At 43.4% G+C, this 26,254-nt stretch overlaps 2 protein-coding genes across 5 annotated transcripts; one reads left to right on the top strand and one right to left on the bottom strand.

Moving 5' to 3' along the window:
• On the top strand, positions 1–11,864 carry c12h18orf54 (chromosome 12 C18orf54 homolog). Of its 4 annotated transcripts, none has more exons than XM_029444078.1 (15): positions 1–137; positions 1,244–1,388; positions 1,741–1,882; positions 1,974–2,141; positions 2,359–2,485; positions 4,213–4,282; positions 4,374–4,578; positions 7,078–7,148; positions 7,230–7,338; positions 7,432–7,524; positions 8,380–8,473; positions 8,567–8,621; positions 9,432–9,608; positions 10,753–10,808; positions 11,294–11,864. In XM_029444078.1, exons 2-15 carry the CDS (start codon positions 1,245–1,247, stop codon positions 11,400–11,402), a joined length of 1,620 nt encoding a protein of 539 aa, XP_029299938.1. In that variant the 5' UTR covers positions 1–137; position 1,244; the 3' UTR covers positions 11,403–11,864. The 4 variants fall into 4 exon arrangements, with proteins under 4 accessions (XP_029299938.1, XP_029299940.1, XP_029299939.1 ...); XM_029444079.1 differs by lacking the exon at positions 1–137 and adding an exon at positions 680–917 and having other exon boundaries at positions 1,244–1,379; XM_029444077.1 differs by lacking the exon at positions 1–137 and adding an exon at positions 682–917.
• A 2,653-nt stretch (positions 11,865–14,517) lies between these two features.
• Positions 14,518–17,862, bottom strand: LOC115016808 (sperm-associated antigen 16 protein). The gene is given in 4 exon segments (XM_029444851.1): positions 14,518–15,165; positions 15,258–15,362; positions 16,781–17,698; positions 17,700–17,862. Coding segments are annotated over 4 exon segments (1,716 nt in total). The 5' UTR covers positions 17,745–17,862.
• Positions 17,863–26,254: the final 8,392 nt, after the last annotated feature.

The following is a 26,254-nucleotide window of genomic DNA, read 5'->3' as shown; positions in this document are numbered from 1 at the left end:
GTATGCAGAAAAGAAGACCCGCTAACTAGCCTTAAACCGGGAGCCTTGAATTTTCAGTTTTGAACACCAATCACTGTACGCAGAGGGCTGGATACGACATGTAACTTTACTGTGTAGGAAACATTTGGAGTAAAAATGTAAGTGCGTTATTTTTGTTAGATAAGGATTCATGAATTATTGTTTTTAACCCTGGTAGTGCTGCTAAGTTTCATTTTAAATTCAGCAGTGAGTTTAACTCACTTTTGACATTTTGTCTAACGTTTTTGGTACTTAAGGTAGCGGAGTTGTGAACGGTCTTACACACATTGTATGTACAATAAACTACTGATACGTGAACACTAATTTCTGAATTTAAGTTTTCTGTTTAACGTTAGGTCTTTTAAGGTATTGTTTGATTTGTTTTTTGCCTGTTCTTTAGCTAGCTCACGTTAGCTGTTGGCTAGACTAAAGCGAATTTAGCAATCTAACGTCCGTCGGTTACTACAAATGCTACAACAATCGGCTACTATAATTAGAAACTATTCATGCGTTTTATTATAATAATTATATTTTTTAAATAATAAACATTTTTAATAATGAAACTGAGGATTTGTTTCTCAATATTGTTTCTAATTTTCTTATAAATTAATATAAAAGTAATTTTTAGTAAAGTGTATTTTTGTTCCCTTTTTTGGAATTTCAAAACAGGCAAAATCATTACCTACTTTGTGGAAGTAATTAAATAAAATGAACGAAAAACAAAAAGTATGTTGCTGCTCTGGCCCATCCTATCGAGAGAGGCGTCTCAACTGCCCACAGATTGCCACTGTGGTGCCTCTCAGCTCGGCAGCTACTCCATGAGTGCCTCTCAACTGCCACCGTCCTAAACGCTGCCACAGGCCACTGCAGTGCCTCTCACCTGCCACCAGCATGCCACTGTCAGTAATTTGCTGTCTCTCATCTGTGTTCCATTAGACTGTCAGACCTGATTTGGATTGCCTGTTATAGATCACAATTTTGATAGCGGTTCTCCAAAAGGTTTGACCCGATAGAATTATAGATACTTACTGTGGCCTAATGCACAAAAAAATGATAAAAAGATCTGTGTTAATGTTATGTTTTACTTCTAAATGTTGCACGTGGAAAAAAAGGATATATACCCATGGATTTAGATTTCAAAAACACATTTTACACTCCTCTGGCATCGCACTACCTTTTTCTTTGTGATTTATAACATCAGAATGTACTTTTGTTGTTTTGTCAGCATGGAGTCCAGTGCCTTGGCCAGTCACTTTCTCTCTCCAGAGTCGACGGTGACCTCCCTGCTATCGAGCTCAGGTCACCTGAGGAGTAGCCTGATGCCTCCTGAACACAACACTTCCTTCAGATACAGAGACAAGGTTCACAAGGTCTTTATCCTCTGCACTGTTATGATAACTGAGCCAAGTTGGGCAGCCATTCATCCCACCAATGATGACACTTTCTTTGTGAAAAATGAAAGTGAGCTCTTTAGAGTTCAAATGGCAGATTGTAGATGGAAGTTCTCGCAATGGGTTTTAAATGAGAATGAGCATGGTAAAGGAATGGTTTCAGTGGTTTAAGTTAAAATTCCTCCAGCCACTTCACAGTAAAAGACCTCCAGCACTCTTTCTGATGTCAGTAATACAATTCAAGACAAGCTGTTTGCTCGTTTTTGGTGCTGGGCTTACTCAAATAAATCCCTCATGCTAATTTATTGATTAATGGATATATTGATTGCAGAACTATGACTCAGCCTCGGCGGCGTTGGACGCCTACATCATGGACTTTGAGAGGAGTAGTGAGAACAGCGAGTCATTGACAGGAAGGCTGGTTCGACCACACAGTCCGCCCTCCATGCCGAGCACACTCAGAAACAAAGAGGGTCGGTCACCACATTCATAAAGTGAACAAGTTTCATGACAGTCTGTATCAGTTTATCTGTTTGTTACTGTCCTTTTGTGTTTTTGTCTCAGTTCTCAGGGAACGTTTGACCGACAGGGAGCTGGACTTCCTGAACCTCCCAGTCAGCTCTCTCCATCACCATGGCAACAGAGATAGACTTTCCATGACGACAGACGAGCTGCTGTCTATCCCTTACGATGGCTCGATGCCTATCACTCACACCTCTGCCTTCATCCAAGGTCTATAAACTCATCACTCGCACCTCCACCTTCATCTATTGTCTTCAAAGGCATAATTTTGGGATGATGGCATTTGTCTGTATTTCAGACATTGTGTGGTTAAATGATAAATGGGTTTAAAGAACTAATAAACCATGGATCAGTCATAAACCAAAGTATTGGTTAGTTGCAGTCTGCGTGCCTCAGTACTTGTTACTTGTCTCGTCTGCTGAACCAGGTCTCCTGTCCCAGTCTGGAGCGTCCCAGCCCTTCTCCTCCAGACCAGCACACAAAACCTGGGACAGACTCGGCAGCAGCCGTGCTGCACCCCAGCTACACCGCCCTCATCCAACCGGGAGCTCCAGGTTTGTGCTGCTGGCACTTATCTGTCTCATTTAGATCTCTGTTCTGTTCTGTAGAAGGTCAGGGGTTCTTAACCTTTTGTAATTTAAGGCCCATTTCTAATTGTTAAAATAGGACCACCTTCCCAAATAAATAAGAATCAAAACTGAAATTGACATAAACAAAGGATAAAAAATTAACGGGCTAACTATGTGTTGTACCACTGTCTGCTGTAATCACCACAATATACAGTATATATTCTGCTTACCCTCATTGAGACACTTGGGAAAGTGAAATGTGGTTGCAGCTGCCTCCCCAGTACGTTAACTCTGCACGTATCCACAGTGCTGGGCAAGATGAGCTCCTCTGCGATCGTAAAGGGTTTCTTGCTACAAGCTGCACAAGCAGCCACCATATAGCTAGCTGTTGACTGAGCTGTAATGTTGTGATTGCTTTTTGTTGTGCCCAAAGCCTTTCCCTTTTCTTTAGGAAGTATTATTTTGGCTTCCCAACACATCCTGGTTGCTTTGTGTTTAAGTGTCTCAGGAGCTTTGATGGTTTATGCGCCTTATTTGACAGGTTTTTAGCACTTTACACTGCCTGCCATTATGAATTCACATTTAATGTATTCAGGCTCATATTTCCTCACCACAGGCTTTGGGGCTTTTACTTGCGCAGTGTTATCTCCCCACATCACGTCTTTGTTTCTAAACGGATCCATTTTGTGTCACTCCATCCAAGAGAGCCACTATGAGGAAGGTGAATATAGATCAGTGATTAAGTGGCTGTGACACAGCTGTGCTAATCACAGTTACACATTATAACAACATCTCAGCAAACGGAAAGCTCTCATGTCCGTCATGTCACACCATAAACACACATCGCCACAGAGACGGAAGGAGTATGATCCTCAGTCCGTAGAGGCTTGACCAAGTACGAAGTGTGGACTGGAGAGCTGCCACTTCCCCTCCTCCTGCCCTTGAGCAAGGCCTACCCCACTCTGCTCTGTAGAGTAGCTGTCCACTGCTCCTAGTACTAATATGGATTAAATTCAGTCTGACTCCCTGTATGTGCTCTGTACATGTGTGTGACCATTAAAAGAGGATTCAAAATCCTCCATCTCCACTTCCATGGGGGCCGACCCTATTTAATGAATAATTCTAATGTATCTCACCTCAGAAATGGTCACCTCGTTTAGTTAATGATGTTACTCAACAGCGATTGTACTGCAATATGTTTCATGGATAAAAGACGATACTTTTGCTAAAAAACACAAGTTGGAAAAGAGGCTACAGCCTGCTGCAGGGAGTGCATGATCTGAAGGAGCTTTTCATCGTATAAAGCAGCAGATATTATTAGAAACTTTTCTGCTTTGACAATTTTGGTTAGTGAGGTGTTAAATAATGGTGGTTACATAACCTTCTTAACCAGCCATAATGTGTGCAAGCATGTGTCTGTCATAGGTGCGCTCTGGTACTTAAACAAATGGCACTGCTAACAGTTTGTTTTTACCTAATATGGTGATATTCAAACATAATCATTCAGTCATTAAAATTGTGCATTTCAATTTGAAGTTTTTTTATTAATGTGAATTCTTGAGAACATTTCTATCTAAAAAATAACTAACATTGCAAATAATTAAATCTTTAATGTGAACCAAACCATTTGGCAGTATGCCAACTAGATGTCTCTGAGAATAGCTAGACTCCATCACAATGTTCCTTTTTTATTACTTTCTCCTCCGCTCTAGGTGCAGAGAAAGACCAGGGGCAGCCATGTCGAATACAGATGTTGACAGCTCCTCAGTCCCCTCTCATACGGTGACTGTTGTTCACATTTTTCTTTGTTTTCTTGGATGTGACTCTGAATAGGACTGTAGTGAATCTCATTGTTCCCTCTTTCTGTCTCCAGCACTCTGCACACAGAGCAGTAAGTTCAGAATGGGCAAAACCCTCTTTGTCCCTTCACCTCCCTCGCTGGTTCACCAGTAACAAGACTGACATCGACTGTTCTGGAATCACCAGCGTGCCAGATCTAAAGTACCCAGCCTGGATCCAACGCTGTGATCTCAGCGAGCTGCCGCGGCCGACAGAGTCGAGGCTGTGGGATGACCACGGTAAAACACCCCCTGCACGGCACCAACACCAGGGTCCACAGTTCAGTTCCCTCCATAACTTGTATTGCATGTTCCTCCCTTACGGAACACACTTGGCACTACAGCATCACTGCTTCATCTGTTTTCAAAAAGTATAAATATGAGAGTGCGAGAGTCTAAAAACAAAAGGAGTATGATTCAGAAGTCTTAAATGTAACTTTTTTAATTCAGTTTTTGGGGACTGCGTCAGAGTTTCATTGTCATTGTCACTGTGGAAAAGCTCTGAAAGCAATTAGACCAGGGGTGTCCAAACTGCGGGCCAACTGCGGCCTGTGGTCCATTTTTAATTAGTCCGCAGCAAATTTTTAAAGTATAATGGAATATGGCCCAGATAGAAACTTGTGCTTGAATGTTTTGTACTTCTTAGTTCTAACACAGAAACACAGTTTTGACTTGTCAGCTAATTTAAAATATCAAGTGTCAGATAAAGATTGTGCTTTAGATTTTTACTCCATTGCATGTGATGAGAGCACAGATGCGACAGACACCGCACAGCTGTTCATTGTTTTTGCGGGGAGTTGACGATAACGTTTGCGTTACGGAAGAGCTGCTTGGTCTTAGGAGTCTAAAGGGCACAACATAATTCGAGCACGAGGACTTTACCACAGAGAATTTCAAGTTTTCCTGTCTGATGTCGATGCTGAACATGGAGACGTACTCCACAGTTCTGATGTGCGCTGGCAGAGTCGCGGCTCCGTGCTGCAGCGGTTTTATTCCCTGAGATCAGAAATCGATCTGTTTTTGAAAGAGAAGGACCGACCTCTTCATGAGCTGAGAGACCCTCCATGTTTGGTAGACCTGACATTTTTAGTTGATCTTACTGGTCATCTCAACACTGAACAAGAGCCTACTGCGCACATGAAAGCATTCTGTATGAGGCTCCGTCTCTTTGAGACACAACTACGCAACTTCAATGTTGCGATCTTCCCCACGCTGTCCGAAATCAAGTGTGCTTTTCCAAAGGCCAACTTTTATGATAACAAGTGGAAATATGTGTCTGTGATCACGTCTCTCATGACAGCATTCAGTCAGCGCTTCCAATATTTTTCTATCATTGAGAAAGAAATCAAGCTTTTCTCAACTTCCTGATGAATGCAGAATGAGTTTAAGAGAGTCTGCAACTAGAACCTATATATAATAATTGTATACGATAATTCCCTGAAGAATCAACATCAGCTTCTCTCCCTCCCCGACTTCTACCGAAGCTTGGAAAAGTTTCCTCTGATGAGATGCCACGCACAAATAATGATGAGTCTGTTCGGCTCATATATCTGAGCAAACATTTTCTGTTAACTCTGAACAAAAGCAGGTTGAGAACCAAAATGAGCGACAGCATCTCTGTGATGTCCTTCGTATCTCAAACACCAAACTTACTCCTGACTGCAGCATCCTTCAGTCCACAGCATCACTGCTCCCACTGAGTGCAACGCTGTTCCCATTATAGGAGAGTTGAAACATATATTACATAGTATTTAGTCAATTTTTCAATAAATTCAGTCAATTAAAGTTGATAACATTTTCTAACTAACGTTAGTTGATGTGTTAACTATTGTGGATAAAAATCTGTCCTCTGGGCCAGTGAAGAAGACTGGACTCCTACCACTAATATTTACTTCAACTTATTTAAACTACTGCAAATCTAGTATAACTCAGTCTCTCTTTAACGTAATACTTAGTCAGAAAAAACGAAGATCTCCATCCGAGAAAAGAAGATCACTGGAGAAGTCCAAAGTTAGATACAAAGTGGAGTTTATTACACACATAAGTACATAACAAACTCTGAGTACCCAGCCTGCTGCGCACTGGCCAAGTACTGGTCTAGCTCTCCTCTTTACACCTTGTTTCACACAGTGAAAATAAGGGGCGGTGCTGAAATATACATACAAAACCATGGTTATAGCCCAATAGGTTGGAGAGTATCTTCCCATACGGTGAATCTTTATCTGGAATCTGCCAGTTCTGTCCCCTATATGTACCTGTGTATGACAACTGTGAGAAGACACAGGGTTAGTGACTGTACGGCCAAACTACTTTATAGAGATATAATCTAACCAGAAGACTATATGATACATTTCTAAACCGTGTGTGTGTGTGTGTGTGTATGATGATGATGATGATGATGATGATGAGACATATTGGGCAAGATTTGCCAATAAGATGGAGAAGTGTGAGATTTGTGGCTGGTCAGAAGTCCTTTTCAATACAGAACGACTGAGAGCCATTAATTTTGTTCTTGTGTTGTATCCCAGCAACGCATGCTGCTAGGCAATGGTAATATTCGTGTGGGCATTGACATGAGCGTGCATAGCGAAAACCGGGTTAAGACGAGGCTTAAGTTTGTTTGGTGCCACCGACGTTAAATGTATTCTAAAGACGGGTCGTAACAAAGACCAACTTTGCAGTTCTGACCAGCCTAAAGACCTGTTGGTGCCTCTGGCCCCACTGTTCTTCCACCTGCAGCTTCCAGAAGCGGACCTCCATCCTGGGTAGCAGAGCTGGAAGATGATGATCCTGACCAGACCCCTGCACAGGTGAGGGAACTGAAGCAAACTGTTCTGGAACTTTCAATTTACAAAACAGTCAGCAGTGTCTGTGCGTGCGTGCGTGTGCAGGTTGACAGTCAGCAGACTCTGAGAGATCTGAGGCTTCAGTTTGCAGAACAGATTTCTCTACTCACTGCAGAGAGAAACAGCTCTGACATTATGGAAACACTGTTCAGAGGTAAAAAGAGAAATTGATGATGTAAAACTACATGAAATGTGTGCTATAGACCAATAATCATGTTTTTGCTCTTTGGGTTTTTCCTCCTGTCAGACAACAGAATAGAGTGTCTGATCCAGAAGGCGGATCAGGTGTTGAACTGTCTTTCTCAGAGTTGTGAAAAAGCACACAGTCCTGCAGACCCAGGTGAGGAAAAGCTGCTTGGAGCTTTAAATTGACTTGTTCACTGTAGGACTGGATTCCAAAAGAATAATTCCCGATTCAAATTGATTGAATGATCTATTCATAACATCTGTGAAGCTAAACCATCCTGATCGCCAGCTGGCTGTTAAGTTTACGAAGTGCTTGATTTGATATGCAGTGGGGTTTTCTATGAGCAGAGGATGCATTTTAAACGTCAATATCCCAGGAGATCATGTTAATTATTATTATTATCAGGGTATCTGAAATCATGATTGCAATTAATATCTGATTGATTATGCAGCCCTAATGTAGAGCAAATCAGCAATACAGTTCATGTACAAGACCAATATAATAATCAACAAGGTGGCTAACTCAAACACAGTCAACACAGCTGCTTACTTTGTTGACATGCACTTAACGCTGGGGCTACAGCTATGGAGATATCCACATGGAGATGGCAAAGCTATGATTGGCCAGTTTGAGCTGCTTGTGTTTTCTCCTAGTTTCTGATGAATGTAGTTGTTGACAGCAAGGAGCATGATGAAGAAATGCTCAGCTATCTTATCATTGTCAGTCACGCACGCATTCAATTACAAAACTTAGAGTAAAAAAGTGCAAAGATGACATTACTGTGCAGCAGCAGGAATGCTTATACTGTGAGCAGCTAAGGGGCAGGGTACATGCACAGATGTGTCTTGTTGCTTGATGCAGGTTTGTTTGTGTCTAAATGTGAATTATTGTTATCTGCCGCAATCGGAGAGACCGTAACGATGAAATCTTTGTCAGAACACCATCAACATATGTTGTCCACACGGTGCTGTGTTGTTCTCATTGTAGAACTGTTGTTTCTGGTACTAGTCAGTCCTACTGATGGTGTTGAAGAAGCTGTCAGTCCAGTGAACACTGAGGAGCTGCTGCTCTGTTCTTCCTCTCACTGTTGTCCGTTCACTCGGTAAGATTTATTTACACTCCCTTTATCTTAGTTCTGATTATGCACCATGACTAAACGCACTGAATGATACGTGATGGAATGTTGATCCTGCAGGGACTCTGCTGCAGCAGGGTGCATCACAGAGGCTCATACTGACAGAGGAGCTAAGGTAGGTAGGTCTTATTTCACTCCTCACCTTTCACTGATCCACTGCAGCAACTTCATTACTGAAGTCAAATTAGGGGCTGCCGACATGCCCAAAGCCCCAGTTCTGCTCTCTCTTCTCCGTATTGTCCAGCCCTTTGTTTGAGTCTCATCTAGTGCCACCTCCTGAACAGTGCCCAAATTTGATACAAGTTAAGTTTCGGGTGAATTTGAGTCCCGGCAATGTAATAGATCTATAGGTTACCACCTATAGGTGAGTTTAAAAATCTTTCTCTGCCCCAGATTTTGAATGAAGCTTCGGAGCCATGTTTATTCTGTGCAGGAGCATAATCCACGTTTTGTGTGCAATTTTGTGAGATTAGGCAAACAGTGAATGGAGACCTCAGCTGGGCTGTTCCTATGACATGACATGACATGACATGACATGACATGACATGATGATGTCATAGGATGATGATGTGAATGATGAATGATGTGGTTCCTATGACACATTTACACAGGACTCTTAATGGCTTATTTCCACTGCATGGTACGATTTGCTCTTTATTTGTTTTCCATTAGCAGAATTTGTGGATAGCATCTGGTACTTCTTTTGGTACCACCTCGGTGGATCTGTGCTCATCAGATCCAGGTGGATATAAAACACTGCAGACCACGATTGGTCTGAGAGAGTCGTCACTAGCATCACAGAGAAATAGTACTATTACCAAACGTGAGTTGAGTCAAGCCGAACCATGCAGTAGAAATGAGACATAAATGATCCTCTGACATGTCCAGGATAACAGCACCTCCTTCTGTCTGCTGCCTCTCCCAGGCTCGGGGCTCTGGACTTCATGGAAACAGCCTCTTTAAGCAGCCCGGTCCAGTGGAGGCTCTGAAACAGATGCTGTTCAGACTGCAGGCAGTGGAGGCAGAGCTTCAGCGACAACCGGCATCAGTAGATCCAACACTTGCTGATGTGCTGCAGACACAAGAGGCTCCCGTGAAGCAGGTATGAACGCTCACTATGCACAGCTTGTACAGAAGTGTGTTCAATAAGGCAGAATGTTTAGAAAAAGTGCACTCTGCAACTGGATATTGGACTTCCTAACAAATAGACCACAAACAGTCCAGATTGGTGGTCATACCTCCTCCTCTCTGAGCTCAGCCCCCTCCTGTTAACGTGGTACACCCCCGACATAGAGAAAACTCTGTAAAGTTTGCAAATAATACTACCATCTTGGCTGGATTACAACAACAATTAGAATTCATATGCTCAACGTCAGAGAATCCAAGGAACTGATCGTTGATTTTAGAAAAAGGAGAAGGACCCCCCTTTGTTTGTTTTGGGTTCGTGGGAATGAGTGTCACACACGATGGTCATCGCACATCTCCATCCTGGTGGAAAAATCTGAAAAGTCTGTATATTTTAAGATACAAGTCAATTACTGATTGACACAGCATGGCTAATCCACTCGTTGTTTGAGCTTAAATGTCCACTTGCTGTCACGGATGACAAAAGCAACTTGTTTAGAATCAGCTTTGCCGTTTTGCATAAGATAACTGACTGTTTTGCATTTTTAAACTATAATAACGATTGCTTGTTGCAGCGGCTGCTAACAATAGAATTGCTCATTTGTGTCTGTGCTCTGACCTTGTCATCCTTATTTTACAATGTTGCAAGTTACAATACACACACGCAGCACTTCAGCGTGATCTGATATCTTCTCGGATCCACTCCTGTGCGTGTGGATGTTCGTCGCAGGTGGCACCTTGTCAGTCTGAACCACTACTGGTCCCGTCTCGAGTCATAGCTCGGGTGGACTTGTGAAGACCTCTAGAGCGCGGCCCAGGACACTAGGGCTCTGCAGCGAGTGATTTTAATAAAGCGCAAAACCTCATCGGTCACCATCTACTGAGCATCCGTGATATTGGTGAGGTGCGTACAGAGCCTAAAGGATACTGAGAGACAATACCCCCTCCACCCCCAGCCACAGCCTGGTCACCCTTCTGCTGTATGGCAAGCGATGCAGAAGTATCCGCTGCTGTACCCCCAGACTACAGAGCAGCTAGAAACAACCCTGTGTTGTTGCAGGTTTTATATGTAGAGAATGGTAACAATTGTCAGGTCACATGGAGTTGTGTTTGTGTTGCAGAGGCCTGAAGGTGAAGCAGAGTTGGAGAGTTTTCCTGGTGGACCATCACTACAGAGGTAACTGACACTGAACACATGATGCATCTGATTCTCACAAATAAGATGATGAACACGATAAACATTATCCATGCTAAACATCAGCGGTCCATTGTTGTGAGAGAGTTGGCATACTGATGTTAGCACAATGCTTTGCTCTGCCTAAGTGCAATCTCACAGAGCTGCTAGCATGGCTGTAGGCTGGAGTTCTGTGCTCTCTTCCTTAATGTTAGTCTCTGGGTCACAAAATACTTTGCTTCAGTCGCCAAAGCTTCTTCAAAGTTCTTAAATCCAATATGAGCCCCAATGCCTTCTCTTTAAAGATTAACTACAAGAGAACTCTTCTGTGTTTGTGCTGTATGCCCTCCAGATGCTACACTGCCCTCATGATGCCCTGAAATGTAGATATGTAGACGTTTTTTACCGAACGGTTTGCATTAACTTACACTAACGCAGCTGTGTGATAAGAGCAATGTTTTTGTTTTTATGAACATTTCCATCCTCAGAGCAATGCATCACCTGAGCCGGCTGAAGGTGCTGGTGGAAGAACCCAGAGACAAACACACAGAGGAGGAAGGGGAGAAAGATGAAGATGGACGCTACGCCTCCTGCTGACCGACTCGTCTGCACTCTGCAAAAGCCCTCCTGAAGCTAAAACAGCAAGGGACTTTCTGTCGGTGTCGCAGTCAGTCGGTGCTCTCACTGTCCTTTTGTTACTATTGGATGAAGTCTGCTCTTGATTTGTGTATTAGATGAATAGGTGTGATTCATCTAAAAACTAACCCAATACAGAGAACAAACCAGACTGATTTGGAAATTCATGAAATGTGTGTTAAAGTTGTGTAAAGTGTTACAGGAAAGGGAGCTGTGAAACTTTAGACACAGTTGACTGTTCTGGTGGTTAAACACTTGGAAAGTATACAGAAACCAAAAATAATCAAACGAACACTGACCTTTTTGGAAATCCTCTTGTTTGACATTTGACCAGGTTCAGATGAGAGGATGGTTTCAATAGCTCTAATGCGAAGTCCCTAACTGACTCTTTCTCACGTTTCTATTAAAAGAAAAAATGTTGTTTGAAGGTGGTTTTCTTTCCGTTCAATTTTGATAAAGCTAGGCCTCCGCATCCAGTCTTTGTGCTAATGTCCAGGACGTGTCTCAGTAGTGGACACAGAGGTGACAATGTTTTCCATATTCTCATCGAACTCTGTGGAAGACGGGAAACCAAGAGGCTTTATCTTCATTTCACAATGTTGCTCTTTAAATTCCGGATAAGAATGAATTGAGGACAATTACACTCAGAGAAGAAATGACAGCTTTCTACACGCTGCAAACATCTGTTCAGCATTTGAAGTGTCATTTTTATATTTTAATAGGCTAATATGAATAGGGGAAATAATGTTTAGTTGTTTGTTACTGCACAAAAATGATGTTTGAATAACTCTTTCAATTAATAACCAGGCTAGCAGCAAGACTCTGGAGATGGCACTTTCACAATACTAGTTGGATGCATTTAATATGGATAAGCATGTTGGCATGCTATCAAGCAAAAATACTAAACCTAAATTTAGAATGTGGTAGCAGGTTGACTTGCTTAATTTTTTTAATTCCCATTTGTCTCTTGCTGAACAACGGCATGTGAACATCCGGTGTTGTTAACATGGATGTTAACATGCTGAACATCGGCATGTTAACATGCTGAACATCGGCATGTGAACATCCGGTGTTGTTAACATGTCTACTGTAACTGTACCCATATTAACATGTTAAACGCCAACATGTAAACATCCAATTGCTGTCAATGTGATGGATGGCATCATGCTACACAACAGTTCAATACTTGATTCTGATTGGACAATTTAGATATTCTACATTCCATCAGAAAGCACCATGGAATATTTAAATTTTTATATATGTGGAGAGCAGGAGACTTAAGATGCATGATGGCTGAACTGTCCCCAGTAAAGAAAACAAGAAGACAACAACGCAGAAAAAGCAAGAGAGGTTAAAGACACAAAGAGCTGGACGACAGAAACCTGCAGAAGAAGACGGACAGGAAGTAAACACTGAAGGGAACACGGGATGGGTGTTGCCAACGGTATGTAAGGAAAGCAGCTACTGGCTGTCCTACAGGTAGCAAGAAGTCGCTAAAATGACGTCACCGCCGAATTTGCATACTCAGCGATTTGCATGTAATTGTAATGGACGCTGTAGGAGAGGAATAACGTCGTGGGAAAGACAAAACGTTGTAATAAACACCCTAAATATGTGTAGAACTACATATTAACTACTCTGTGTAGTATTTTTTTCCATTGAAATAGGCCATCACTTCTCAAAACAAAAAGTCACTAGTAGCTTTTGACAAAATAAAACTCGCCAAATTGGCAACTCTGGAGATCACACACTGGTTAATGGAAAAGGATATGTGGACATACTGACAGTTACGGGGCAGAACATCTCTAACCAGTGCTCATTTAATGATCTGTTCTAAATCCTACTTTAGAGAAGAACTTTCTTTCCTCGACTGTCCGTTACACAGCAATCAGCTGGATATGTGGACACTTGTCAAAGTTTACATGATATGAATTGTTAATCTTAAGGCTACAGAGTTACGTTACTATCCCTACAGGTCCAACCGTTGCAATCTAACGCACTATTTTTCTGAGCCGAAGCAATACTGTAGAAGCCGTTTGGCATTAATGTCGGCATTTATTATTATTTGGTTTAAGCCCTGCAATATTATTTTGGACACTTGGTGGCGGTGATAAAATGCACTAGGCTGTCACTAGGGTGCACAGGTGACAGGAAATGGGAATTGGACACAGGCAGCGAGCGACCCGAACGCATCAGCGATAGATCAGTGACCGTGATCAATCAACAACCGAACCAGCTTTTCAACCGGAACAGTGACAGACTACAACCGTTAAATTATCCTTTACATACCACTAAATGTTACATGCTCAAGTTTAGCATATTCTCACGCGAAAAACTCAAATATTACAAACCTCGACAACAAGGATGTTTTGATCTCTATACGGAAAACTTTGTTACTATACACTTATTTATATGGGCAAAGTTCTTTATTTAAGTAACAGAATTTCTTAAATTAAGTAAATGGGTAGAGAAGTACTAACCATGACTAGCAAACACAACTTCAGGTGCCCCTTTTATTGTGTGTGGTGGGGCTGAGTCCATCTGCTTCACACGCAGTTTTATTTTTAATAATTACATTATAGTGCCAAAAAGATGGGATTTTATTTTTTAAAGAAATAAGGATATAGGATCCAGCAGTAATTAGTGATCCATAGTTTGTTACATAGAGAGGGGAGCTGGGTAACGATCAAATTGTGTTTGTTGCACTGAGTATCAAAAACTGTCACGTACTGAAAGATTCAAGTCAGATTGATAATCTTATTTTAAATTACGACAATTATAGACTGTATTTTAGACAAGGATCTTATACAGTTGATAAAAAATACATAAAGTTTTAGGAATCTTCATTTTTGTTCAATAAAAGGTGTTTAATTAATTTCTCAAAGTGAACTCAAAAAAACATTTTATTTATTTATTCTGAAACTCGGGTATTGTATCTGTTTTAGTTTAAAACGTTTTGTGAGAGAACTTTTCCATTACCACAAGTAAACATTCTTAAATCATCTACTGACAGCAGCACACTCTGATGTCATGTAAAGCATTATCAGCTGGTTTCACTTCAGTTTTTTATTTCGTTTCATGCCCAGACATTAATCACCCCCTCACTTCCTGCTGAAATCACAGTCTCCCCCCCGTGGTTGAACGTCACGCTCTGCACACTATCACTGTGTCCCAACAGGCTGCTTGTCACGCAGGAATCCACCTCCACCACTCTGACCAGACAGTCCGTGCTGGCGACAGCCAGCGTCTTCCCTGATGGGTTGAACGCCACCCGGTTGGCGGCCAGTGGCCCGGCATCTACCATGGCCACTGCCAACGCAGGTTTCCTGATGTCCCACAGATTGATGATGCCACAGGAGTCACAGGAGGCCATGACATTGCCTGCCGGGCTGAAGGTGGTGTGGTTGCAGGGGTGCTGGTGTCCATGGAAGGTAGCGGTGCAGACACCCATTCTGGCATCCCACATGGCGAGGGTTTTGTCAGCTGAGCAGGTGATGAGGAGGTTGGAGAAGGGCAGGAAGCAGACACTGTTGACGGAGGCGGTGTGGCGGCGCAGTGTGAGGTGGCAGCGCTGGCTGTTTAGGTCCCACAGCTTGGCAGTTCTATCAGCAGAGCAGGAAGCCAGGAAATGACCGCAGGAGTGGAAGGAGCAGCCCCAGGTGGGCTGGCTGTGACCGGGCAGCGTCAACACACAGCAGCTCCGAGAGAAATCCCAGAGCCGTACCTGCAGGAAGAAACATCCAACAGTTCTGTAACCTGTCACCCACCTTTATACTATTGCAGTCGTGTTTTATAGTGTAATGAGGATGAACCTACCATAGAGTCTCCACTGCTTGTTGCTAGTTTTGCTCCATCAGGGTGAAAGCTGCAGCCAGACAGCCAATCAGAGTGTCCCTCACCTGTCATCACCATCTGACCAACCTGGCAACACACATTATATGACTTTACCTGTCAGTACATCAGCCAGTGACCACAGTGACAGTGACCATCATCTGAAAACAAAACCTGACTTTATTGACTTGCATGTCTCTCGTTTTATAATATGTGTCTGGTTTGTATCATTTAACTTCACAGTATCCCATTCATTTGTCATTTCATGCTTTATGTTGTTCTTTTTTTGTCTCTCTTTGTCTGTATCTACAATTCTACATGTTGTCTCAGTTATTATCACCTTACCTTGATGAATCTCACCTCATAACATCTTTTTACTCATTTTGTCTCATCCTGTGTTATCTCGTAACTTGTCTTGTAATATCTCATCAGTTCAATTTTTATCTAATTTCATATCAAAGTAAATCTATTCTATCATCTAGTGTTTATAATTTGATATTATTTATCTCCCCTTGACTCTGATTCATATCTCATCTTTAGTGTGTCCTCTACTAACTAATCTCATGGTGTCTCAGTTGGTTTGATGTCAGCACATCTAACGCTGTGCTTGTCTCATGTCGTCTGGAGGAGCATCACATCTTATAACTAATACTCTGTAGTTTCTTTTATTTATTTGTCCTGTCTCATCTCTTAATGTTATATTCTTCTTTGTTGTTCGTTTCTCGATTTTCATATTCTCTTAACTGACTTGGTCTTAACTAAATCCATCTCTTGTGTCTCATAAACATCTAATCTTATTGTTTATCTCATTGTTTATCTTTTTCTATTTTGTTTCATCTCATCCTTTAATTTACATAATCATTTTTATTTCATTTAGTCTTTTCTCATAACTGAGTATGTCATTTTGTATGTCATAATTTATCATGCAATCTTGTCATTTCCCTTTTTTGATTTTTTCCGTTTATATCATTTTTACCTTTTAACTAGAATCTTGTAGAAATGTCAAAAATGATGCAGTGCATTTTCTAATCCCATCCCATGTCATATCTCATTGGCGACAGATGCATAGATGCAGCGGATAGGTAGCTGAACATATGGCCGCTGACAGACTCATCAACATTGAAGAAGGAAGCGTAGGGATGGGATAGAGTGCCGCGGACCGTGACACGATCACCTCCCATTGCATCTTCCGAGCACCAAGCCAGACCTGCCGGACTAAACGTCACTAATGGCGGTGTGACCGGCCCAGGAGGAGGGGGAGGAGACCCGAGATGAGAGCTAAGCTAACCCAGCTACGATCTAACGCTGTTCCATTAGCCAGCCTGCTCCTGGTTGATAGTTTTACTTGTGTAGCATAAATGGACTAGGCTACAACTGCATTCTGTTGTGCAACCCTGTGTGGCATAAAGACAATAACTGATCCTTGTACCATTGACTTCCTCTCATATGTAATCTCATCTAATCTCATCTCTCTCACAGAATTTAATACATGAACGTCTTTCTCTCACCTTCTCTCCGTTGGCTTGCAGCACCCACAGCTTCCAGCTGCGGTCATCACTAGCGGAAGCGAGGATCAGTTTTCGTGGATGGAGGTCAATGCAGCTGATGGGAAGCTTGTGGGCTCTGATGGAGTAGGACAGGCTGAAGGAACTGGGGCTTTTCCATTTCTGAGGCAGGAAAGGGTGTACCCGCCTGCTGCAGGCAGCAAACTCTGTGTCCTTTGATTGTGTGCTTATGGTGCTTGTTGCTGTTGAGTTATCAGCGCTGCTGCTCCTTTTCATGCTTCTCTCTTTCTTGATTTGGGATTTTTCTTGATTCATTCTTATGTCTGTGGTGTTTTGAACTCTATCCTTTTTTAAACTGATGAGCATTTTCTGCCCCAGAGCAGCTTGATATTTGTCCTCCAGCTGCCTCAGTGCCAGCTTGTAGGACTCCAGGTGTTTCTTCAGCTGTTTGAAGTCCTCCATCAGCCTGTTTTTGTCCTCCGCGACTCGTCTGTACTGTAGCCGGTAGAAACCCCTCTCCCTCTGCATCCTCACTAGGCCCTCTCCTGCCAGCAGCACATCCTGTCTGAGCAGGTCGGTCTCTCTGTGGGCTGTCTCCAGCTCGCTCTGGAGGAGCTGCCTATGTGTGAGAGCATCAGGAATGAACAGGACTCCTGTCGCTGCCATCGCCAGAGTTTCAGTCATGAGTTTCTGCGCTGAGCTGTACCACTCTGCCTCAAAGCTGTTCATAGTCCGGCTCAGGCCGGATCGCTGGAGAAAGTTCCTCAGAAAGTCTTCCACTGCCTCCGGGATTTTGGGGACGATTTGTTTTTTACATGGTCCAGGTTTTCTTCTGGAAGTAGTGGAAGGGGCAGCCTCCCTCATCGCCTCTTCAAAGTCCTCCTCTTCAACACTCCTCATCTCCTCTTTGTCTGAAAGTCCTGTCCTTGTTCTCTTCCTCTGCTCTTTCTTTTCTTCCGACAGACATTTACACCCCTCTGTCTCTGAGCTTCTTGTTTACCTGTTGCCATAGTAACTATATGGAGCAGCTCCGTATAGTCATTCACTGTGTTTACCCTGTAACCATAGCAACTCTGCGACCTGCTTTGTTTTATAGGCCTATTGCCTACTAGTGTCTTAAAAATGCAATTTATATGTATTGTGCTCTATTAATTGTTTTTTGTATTTAGTTATATCTATTTAAAGAGCCTACAAAATGCTACACATGAAATTCTACTGATGATAGTAAATGCTATTTGTGGTTCAACATAATGTATTATTAACAGTGGCGGGCCATGCATTTCACACCTAGGCCTTCAGTGATGTCCTACACAGTCCTACCTGAATTATTCCACCTCTTAATACCATCATTATGACACCATGGCTCTAGAAACTATACATTTAGACAGAAACGCAGTATAACTGGGCATTGCATCACCCTTACAACAGAGTTATATTAATATTTACGAAACATTAAGTTGTAAATAGCAGGCATTCCCAGCAGTACAATTTGCAGTGCCTCTCGGAGGCTGTGAGCCGGGGGTACCGCTCGTAGTTAGTGATTTGAAAGTGGCAGACAAACCCTTTCTCTTCTCATGATGTCTATCTTTTCTTGAATAGTTTGTCTTGAAAATGGCGTTGTAATTATATCTGCGATCAAATCGATCTCTTCTCCTCCTTCAGCCATTGTGGGTTGAAAAAAACCAGCTTGTAGAAATATACACAAATTAGCTCGTTCAAAGTTTGCTAGCTCTGCATAGCTCTGCCTCTCAATAGTGCGTATCCAATCAAAAGACGTGGACGTGCTGACGTTATCGTACGCCTGCTAGCTGGCCCCAGTGTCCCCAACTCGAAATCTGATTGGTTAACGCCACAGTTTTGTCTCCGTTCATTTTAAGCGACAGGCACCCGCACTGTTGATTCTGAAGGCCTAAGGGCAGATTTCTTGGACCCTGGCAACACATTATGGCTGAAATATGATTGGATAAAAGCTCTAACATAAAGGCCAGACCTCCAAATCTAGATCTGAGGCTGGAATCAGTGCAACCAAGAGGAAAGCTATGAAATGAAGAGAATAGACTATGGGGAATAATTTAATACATATTTGTGGAAAAAATATATAAAAATTAAATGTATATTCTGATGATGTTTAGGCCAGCAGAGAAGGCCTTGCTGGCCCTGAAGGCCCACCACTGGTTATTAATGACACTATGCCCGCAGTATTTAATAAATCACGATTTAGTATGTCGACCACCGATGTTGACATCGCCGCTACCGGATACAGTCGACGCCGTGTTCTGGCGTCACAAGTAGAATACTGTCCACCAGTTGAATACACGGCACGGCAGACGTGGCGATGTCGAACTCTGGCTCGGATATTTCGACAGAATCGAGTGACAGTGAGTCGTCAATAGACTCGTTGCACCTTCAAGAAGAGGAGTTTATTGAAGAGGATGCCGGTGTCTTGGATTTAGATTATGCGGGCGAGTTTAACGTGGTGGAAACAGACCAGCACGAGACTGGAGACACTCAAATGTATATACATTTGACTATAATTCATAGAACTTCTCAATAAATAGTAAATACATCATAAATGTTTTATTTATTTTTATTAATATTATCCTCGATCGTAAATAGATCACAAGTTATCCTATATCAAGTCGATAGCTTGGTTTCCTTGAATTGTTATGGAACCCGACTAGTTGTCCGCAAATTGCTCGATAGCTAAATATTAAATTATTTCTCAACTTAGACACATCGTCTGTAAAGCTTGATAACTTGATTCTTCCTCGAAGTTTCTGCGGTTGAGATTCTATCGGTGTGTCTGATGTCAAACGTCATATATTACGAGCTGTATATAAAGCATTAGCTATTAGCTAACAAACAGACCGGAGGACAGCGTTGGTTTATAAAGTATAGTCTGCCTACTGACCGTCTCAAGGCTGCCTATAGTAGCCGGAACACTTACCAGATGTTCATGGAAGTTAAGATGTCGTAACTTCACGAGACTTACGTGAAACGGGTAACAAGTTGCTACTAGATAGATCCAACCTCCGTACGACCATAACAGGTTTATGAGCTGCTTACGAGCCTGTCGTGAAACACATATCGCATATAAATAGTATGAAATTAAGATGACGTTAATATTGGCCTTTTTTCTGGATATTAAATATAGTGTACATGTCCTTACCACTCTTTTTTTGTACAATTAGGTGTACATGTGAAAACTGTACAATTATGGAAGCAATTGAAGAGCTGCTGCCAAGAAAAGGATGTCATGGAGGTTAAAATGGAGGAATTCAATGAATATGAGGGACATGGTGCAAACATAACCTGCATAACAGATCACCCACGATTCAAATCAAAGTGTCTGGATGTTTGGGTGTTGCAGACAGCCTACCAAAGGTATTCGAAGAGGGACAGACAACAAGCAGGTGATCAGCCACGTAATGAGTAAGTTACTTGTTTTCACAAATGTGTAGAGCTCAGAAACTTTGATGTATTTCTGGGAAGTCGACTGGTCACTCTGGCAAAGTTACAGAATAAATAGATAATTAAGCAAATAAGGTTGAAGTGATTACCATTGACATGTATTATCTTCACCACCATCCTGTGGGCCCACCACTCATGGGAAAAACCGCTGGGGTCGGGTGCGCTGTCACATGGGTGGCAGTGATGGTCAGGGACCTCGACGGACCAGACCCGGGCAGCAGAGGCTGGCTCTGGGGACGTGGAACGTCACCTCTCTGTGGGGAAGGAGCCGGAACTAGTGCGGGAGGTGGATCGCTACCAGTTGGATCTGGTGGGTCTTACCTCCACGCACAGTCTTGGCTCTGGAACCGTACTCCTGGATAGGGGTTGGACTCTATTCTTCTCCGGAGTTGCCCAAGGTGTGAGGCGACGGGCCGAGGTGGGGATACTCACTAGCCCCCGGCTACGTTGGAGTTTATCCCGGTGGACGAGAGGGTCGCCTCCCTACGCCTTCAGGTTATATGGGGGAAAACTCTGACTGTTGTTTGTGCCTATGCCCCAAACCGCAGTTCTGAGTATTCGGCCTTCTTGGAGACCCTGAATGGAGCCTTGCAGGGGGCTCCAGTAGGGGACTCCGTAGTCTTGCTGGGAGACTTCAACGCACACGTGGGAAACAATGGAGACACCTGGAGACGCGTGATTGGGAGGAAAGGCCTCCCTGATCTAAACCCGAACGGTCGTTTGTTGTTGGACTTCTGTGCTAGCCATGGAATGGCCATAACAAACACCATGTTCGAACATAAGGATGCTCATAAGTGCACGAGGTACCAGAGCACCCTAGGCCAAAGGTCAATGATCGATTTCGTAATCGTATCATCTGACCTGAGGCCGCATATTTTGGACACTCGGGTGAAGAGAGGGGCGGAGCTGTCGACTGATCACCATCTGGTGGTGAGTTGGATCAAGGGGTGGGGGAAGACTCTGGACAGACCTGGTAAACCCAAACGGGTAGTGCGGGTGAACTGGGAACGTCTGGAGGAAGCCCCTGTCCTGGGGATCTTTAACTCACATCTCCGGCGGAGCTTTTCAGCCATCCCTGTGGAGGTTGGGGGCATTGAACCTGAGTGGGCGATGTTCAAAACCTCTATTGCTGAAGCTGCGGTGATGAGCTGTGGTCTCAAGGTCTTAGGTGCCTCAAGGGGCGGTAACCCTCGAACACCGTGGTAGACCCCGGTGGTCAGGGAAGCCGTCCGACTGAAGAAGGAGTCCTTCCGGGTTATGTTATGTAGGCCTCTGGAAGGAGCACTTTGAGGAACTCCTGAATCCGACTAACACGCCCTCTATGGTTGAGGCAGAGCTGGAAGCTGATGGGGGATCATCGTCAATTTCCCTGATGGAAGTCACTGAGGTAGTCAAACAACTCCACAGTGGCAAAGCCGCAGGGGTTGATGAGATCCGTCCAGAAATGCTAAAGGCTTTGGGTGTTGAGGGGCTGTCTTGGTTGACACGCCTCGTCAACATTGCGTGGAAGTCTGGGACAGTGCCTAGGGGTTGGCAGACCGGGGTGGTGGTTCCCCTATTTAAAAAGGGGGACCAGAGAGTGTGTGCCAACTACAGGGGTATCACACTTCTCAGCCTCCCTGGTAAAGTCTACTCCAAGGTACTGGAAAGGAGGGTTCGGCCGGTAGTCGAACCTCTGATTGAAGAGGAACAATGCGGATTCCGTCCTGGTCGTGGAACAACGGACCAACTCTTCACTCTCGCAAGGATCCTGGAGGGGGCCTGGGAGTACGCCCATCCGGTCTACATGTGTTTTGTGGATCTGGAGAAGGCATATGACCGGGTCCCCCGGGTGATACTGTGGGAGGTGCTGCGGGAGTATGGGGTGAGGGGGTCACTTTTGAGGGCCATCCAATCCCTGTACGCCCAAAGCGAGAGTTGTGTCCGGATACTCGGCAGTAAGTCGGACTCGTTTCCCGTGAATGTTGGCCTCCGCCAGGGCTGCGCTTTATCACCAATCCTGTTCGTGATTTTCATGGATAGGATATCGAGGCGTAGTCGTGGAGGAGAGGGGTTGCAGTTCGGTGACCTGAGGATCTCATCGCTGCTCTTTGCAGATGATGTGGTCCTTATGGCATCATCGGTCTGTGACCTTCAACAGTCACTGGATCGGTTCGCAGCCGAGTGTGAAGCGGTTGGGATGAGGATCAGCACCTCCAAATCTGAGGCCATGGCTCTCAGCAGGAAACCGGTGGATTGCCTACTCCGGGTAGGGAATGAGCCATTACCCCAAGTGAAGGAGTTCAAGTACCTCGGGGTCTTGTTCGCGAGTGAGGGGACAATGGAGCGAGAGATTGGCCGGAGAATCGGAGCAGCGGGGGCGGTATTACAGTCACTTACCGCACCGTTGTGATGAAAAGAGAGCTGAGCCAGAAGGCAAAGCTCTCAATCTACCGGTCGATCTTCGTTCCTACCCTCACCTATGGTCATGAAGGCTGGGTCATGACCGAAAGAACGAGATCACGGGTACAAGCGGCCGAAATGGGTTTTCTCAGACGGGTGGCTGGCGTCTCCCTTAGAGATAGGGTGAGAAGCTCAGCCATCCGTGAGAGACTCGGAGTAGAGCCGCTGCTCCTTTACGTTGAAAGGAGCCAGTTGAGGTGGTTCGGGCATCTAGTAAGGATGCCACCTGGGCGCCTCCCTAGGGAGGTGTTCCAGGCACGTCCAGCTGGGAGGAGACCCCGGGGAAGACCCAGGACTCGGTGGAGAGATTATATCTCCTCACTGGCCTGGGAACGCCTCAGGATCCCCCAGTCGGAGCTGGAGGATGTGGCCCGGAGAAGGGAAGATTGGGGTTCCTTACTGGAGCTGCTGCCCCCGCGACCCGATTCCGGATAAGCGGTATACGATGGATGGATGGATGTATTATCTTGTATTTTACAGAATGTATTGTTATGTGGCATACCGCCAGCTGTTGAGATTCTGCTGGGAATACTTGGTAAGAGCCACAGACTGCCATCATGTGCCATTCAAAAGATCTGTGCTACGTTTCCATCTGACAACTACACGTCGTTCAAGTATCAGCACTTTATTAGAGTCAATAACACAACACAATGTCAGTTCAGTGATTGAATCTGCTTCTATAAAGCACAAAAGCATCCCTCTTGTTTGGTTCTTCCACTGACTACTGAGTGGATCTGGGACAATCTCATTCTGACATGTCTGAAATGTATAAAACACAACTTTACTAATAAATCTTTCAAACCAGCTTGAAATTGTATTGCATGTTTATACATGTCTGCGTAAAAAGAAAATATCTAAGAACATTCATAATGTGGTTGAATTGATTGATTTGATATCATTGCTCTCTCAAACAATTAAATATATGAATTATGTACATGCATGTGGTGATGCATGTACAAATACATTGTATTTTTAACATGTCATGTGCAGGTCTACTAGTACTACAACTGTAATGTACTGTAACTGTATTTATTATTATTTTAGCGCCTTGAGATTGCTTTTAGCTTTGAAAGGCGCTTTACAAATACAATTTATTATTATTATTATTATTATTATTATTATTATTATTATTATTATTATTATTATTATTATTATTATTATTCATTATTGAAATGTAGGCATCCAGTCGCTTAAAGACATAAATTACAACATTACATATCTGCCCCTCCATTAAAAAGTAAGTAAAAATAATACTGTAACTATAGTTAATACTAGAAACAATAACACACAGATATCGGCTAGGGCCTGGAGTAAACTTGTTACATACAGTAGGCCTAGACCGATTATGGCTTTATGCTTGTAACAATAAATAAAGTAAACAACAAGTAGCACGGCTTACCTTCGCTCTCTCCCTTTTGGTGAATGCATTTCGTCGTCTCTTTGGTGGAGGACTCTGCACCGGCGGACGTGTTTGAGTCGGCGTGGTGGCTTGTGCTGGCTGGGGTCTTGACAGTATTGTAGGCACAGCTTCTGCGTTCAGTTTTAAATAATTTTTAATCCCATTTCCTTGGCGAGCATAGTTGATTGTTCGAAACACGATCTCTCAAAGTGCTGCCCACAAATCGTCAGTTTCATTGACCCCGGTTTTCCTGCTCCAGCAAAGTCTGCCCTCATTCTTGTCTTGTCCATAAACGCAACATTTGATCATCTTTTGGCCACAGAAAGTTAGATTTGGAGACGGCCCCACATCCCCATACAACACATCGCTTGCCAATTACTCTTGCCGATCTATTGTTGTCCATTCTTTATCATAATAATTGACATCAGTCTTTGCTGGACGCTTCAACGCATACAAACACTGGCGGCTGTGTTCTACTTGTGACGTCATCGCCCGAACATTGCTGAAGTGGATGTTTCTGGCGAGGCGACCGACTGTTGCTAGCGGACAACTTTTTTATGCTGTCATGATCGTGATTTATTAAGAATACATCAATAATAAAAAATATATATAGTACATTTCACAATAGAAATGCAACCTCTATCATATATCAAGCCAAATAATAAGGACAAAATATAATTTCGTAGGCTCTTTAAAGCATGTCTTAATTGTAAATGTTTTGTGAAACAACATATAGCATAACTAGAAATTAAGTTTTCCTGTTTACACTGTTTTTAGTTCAAGTTATTTTTTTACTTATTTATTTTTATTTATTTATTTTGGAACGCACTAGATAACCTTTTTTGAACAGTGGTGTTGAACAACACACACCAACATTACACCATATACTGTACAGGACACATTTGGAATAATATAAATTCAACAAAAGCATAGGACCTCAACCTCACTTCCTCCTACTTCACCTATGGTCATTTTTTCCCACATTATTGTTCTCCACACCACTTAAATTAACACCACATATCTCGTGCGCCAGGTCGGACACAGCCGGAGCGGGCGGCTGCTGCGGTGGGGGGCTCTCTGCCGAGGGTAGCCGTGGCTGCAGCGGGGGGCTCTCCACTTGCATTGGTTTTCAGTCTTTTTAATGTAGTTTTTACTGAGAGTGTTTTTATCATGGGAGCTGCCTACAAAAAAGATAAGAAAGAAAAGTGGCAGCTCCTAAACTTCCTCTCAGTAGAAGCCAAAATGGCGATTTACATAAGTAGAAAGAGTACAAAACAGAGAAGGGCAGAAGGCAAAAGCAGTGTGGCTGTGCAACATTAGAACAAGACTCTGGCTCGAGTTCAGGTTTTATAAACATATAGGAGATAAAGACAGTTTTAAACAACGTTGGTGTTTTAAAAATATTATCTGTTCCGTCAGTGATGATGAATTACACTTTGCACAAGTTTTTATTGGATAGTTTTTTTTGTTTTTTAACCCTTTGCTATGCAAACCTCTTCAGGGGTAGCGTGTGGTGTTGTTTCGTGCACGGCTGAGTGTTTCCTTGCTGTGTTTTTTGGGGATCTATTTGTTTGGTCATTTGGTGTTCCAGTTGTTCATTGAATGTCTTGTTTTTGGTTGCTGTGGTTCGTTGCTTTCATTTTTCCTTTTCTTGATTTGTGAGCTGGAATAGGTTTTGTGTTGCTGCATTGGGTTTGCACACATGAGTTGGGGTGGCCCGTGTGTGATGGTGGTGGGGAGACGACACACTATGGTAATGATGTTGTTGGGGATGGTCATTTTGGCGGTGATTTGGACCGGGCGGTGCATTTGATGTTTGGGGTCTTAGCTTGTCGCTGTGTCGCACTCGCACATAGCATACATCATACATTTGTGTCGCACTTGGCATACATGGGTCGTTTTTGGCCCCTGTGGATCTGATGTGGTGGTGCAGGAACTGTTTTGGTTCGTGGATTGAGGGGGGGGGGGGAAGGGGGGTGATAATTTGTGGTGATCGAGAACGGGATATTTAATGAACGATTGGAATATTGAATGATTTGATTTCCGGGGGTGTGGCGGGCAGGCACTCAAACGGGGTGGCTTTGTGGTCTCTCTCTCTCTACGTCGTGGAGACAGGTATGGTGAACGAGATGTTTGTGCAGGTACTCACTCAACCCGCAACCAAA

This window comes from Cottoperca gobio, chromosome 12 (genome assembly GCF_900634415.1).
Source record: "Cottoperca gobio chromosome 12, fCotGob3.1, whole genome shotgun sequence".
Taxonomy (NCBI): domain Eukaryota; kingdom Metazoa; phylum Chordata; class Actinopteri; order Perciformes; family Bovichtidae; genus Cottoperca; species Cottoperca gobio.
Note: the sequence above shows the minus strand (reverse complement) of the source record. Positions and strands in the feature narration are given on the sequence as shown.

Bases quoted from the DNA above. Each gene is read 5' to 3' on its own strand.
- c12h18orf54 (XM_029444077.1), top strand. The intron at 8,474-8,566 runs GTAAGATTTATT...TTGATCCTGCAG, and splicing joins CACTGTTGTCCGTTCACTCG to GGACTCTGCTGCAGCAGGGT. The intron at 10,809-11,293 runs GTAACTGACACT...TTCCATCCTCAG, and splicing joins GGTGGACCATCACTACAGAG to AGCAATGCATCACCTGAGCC.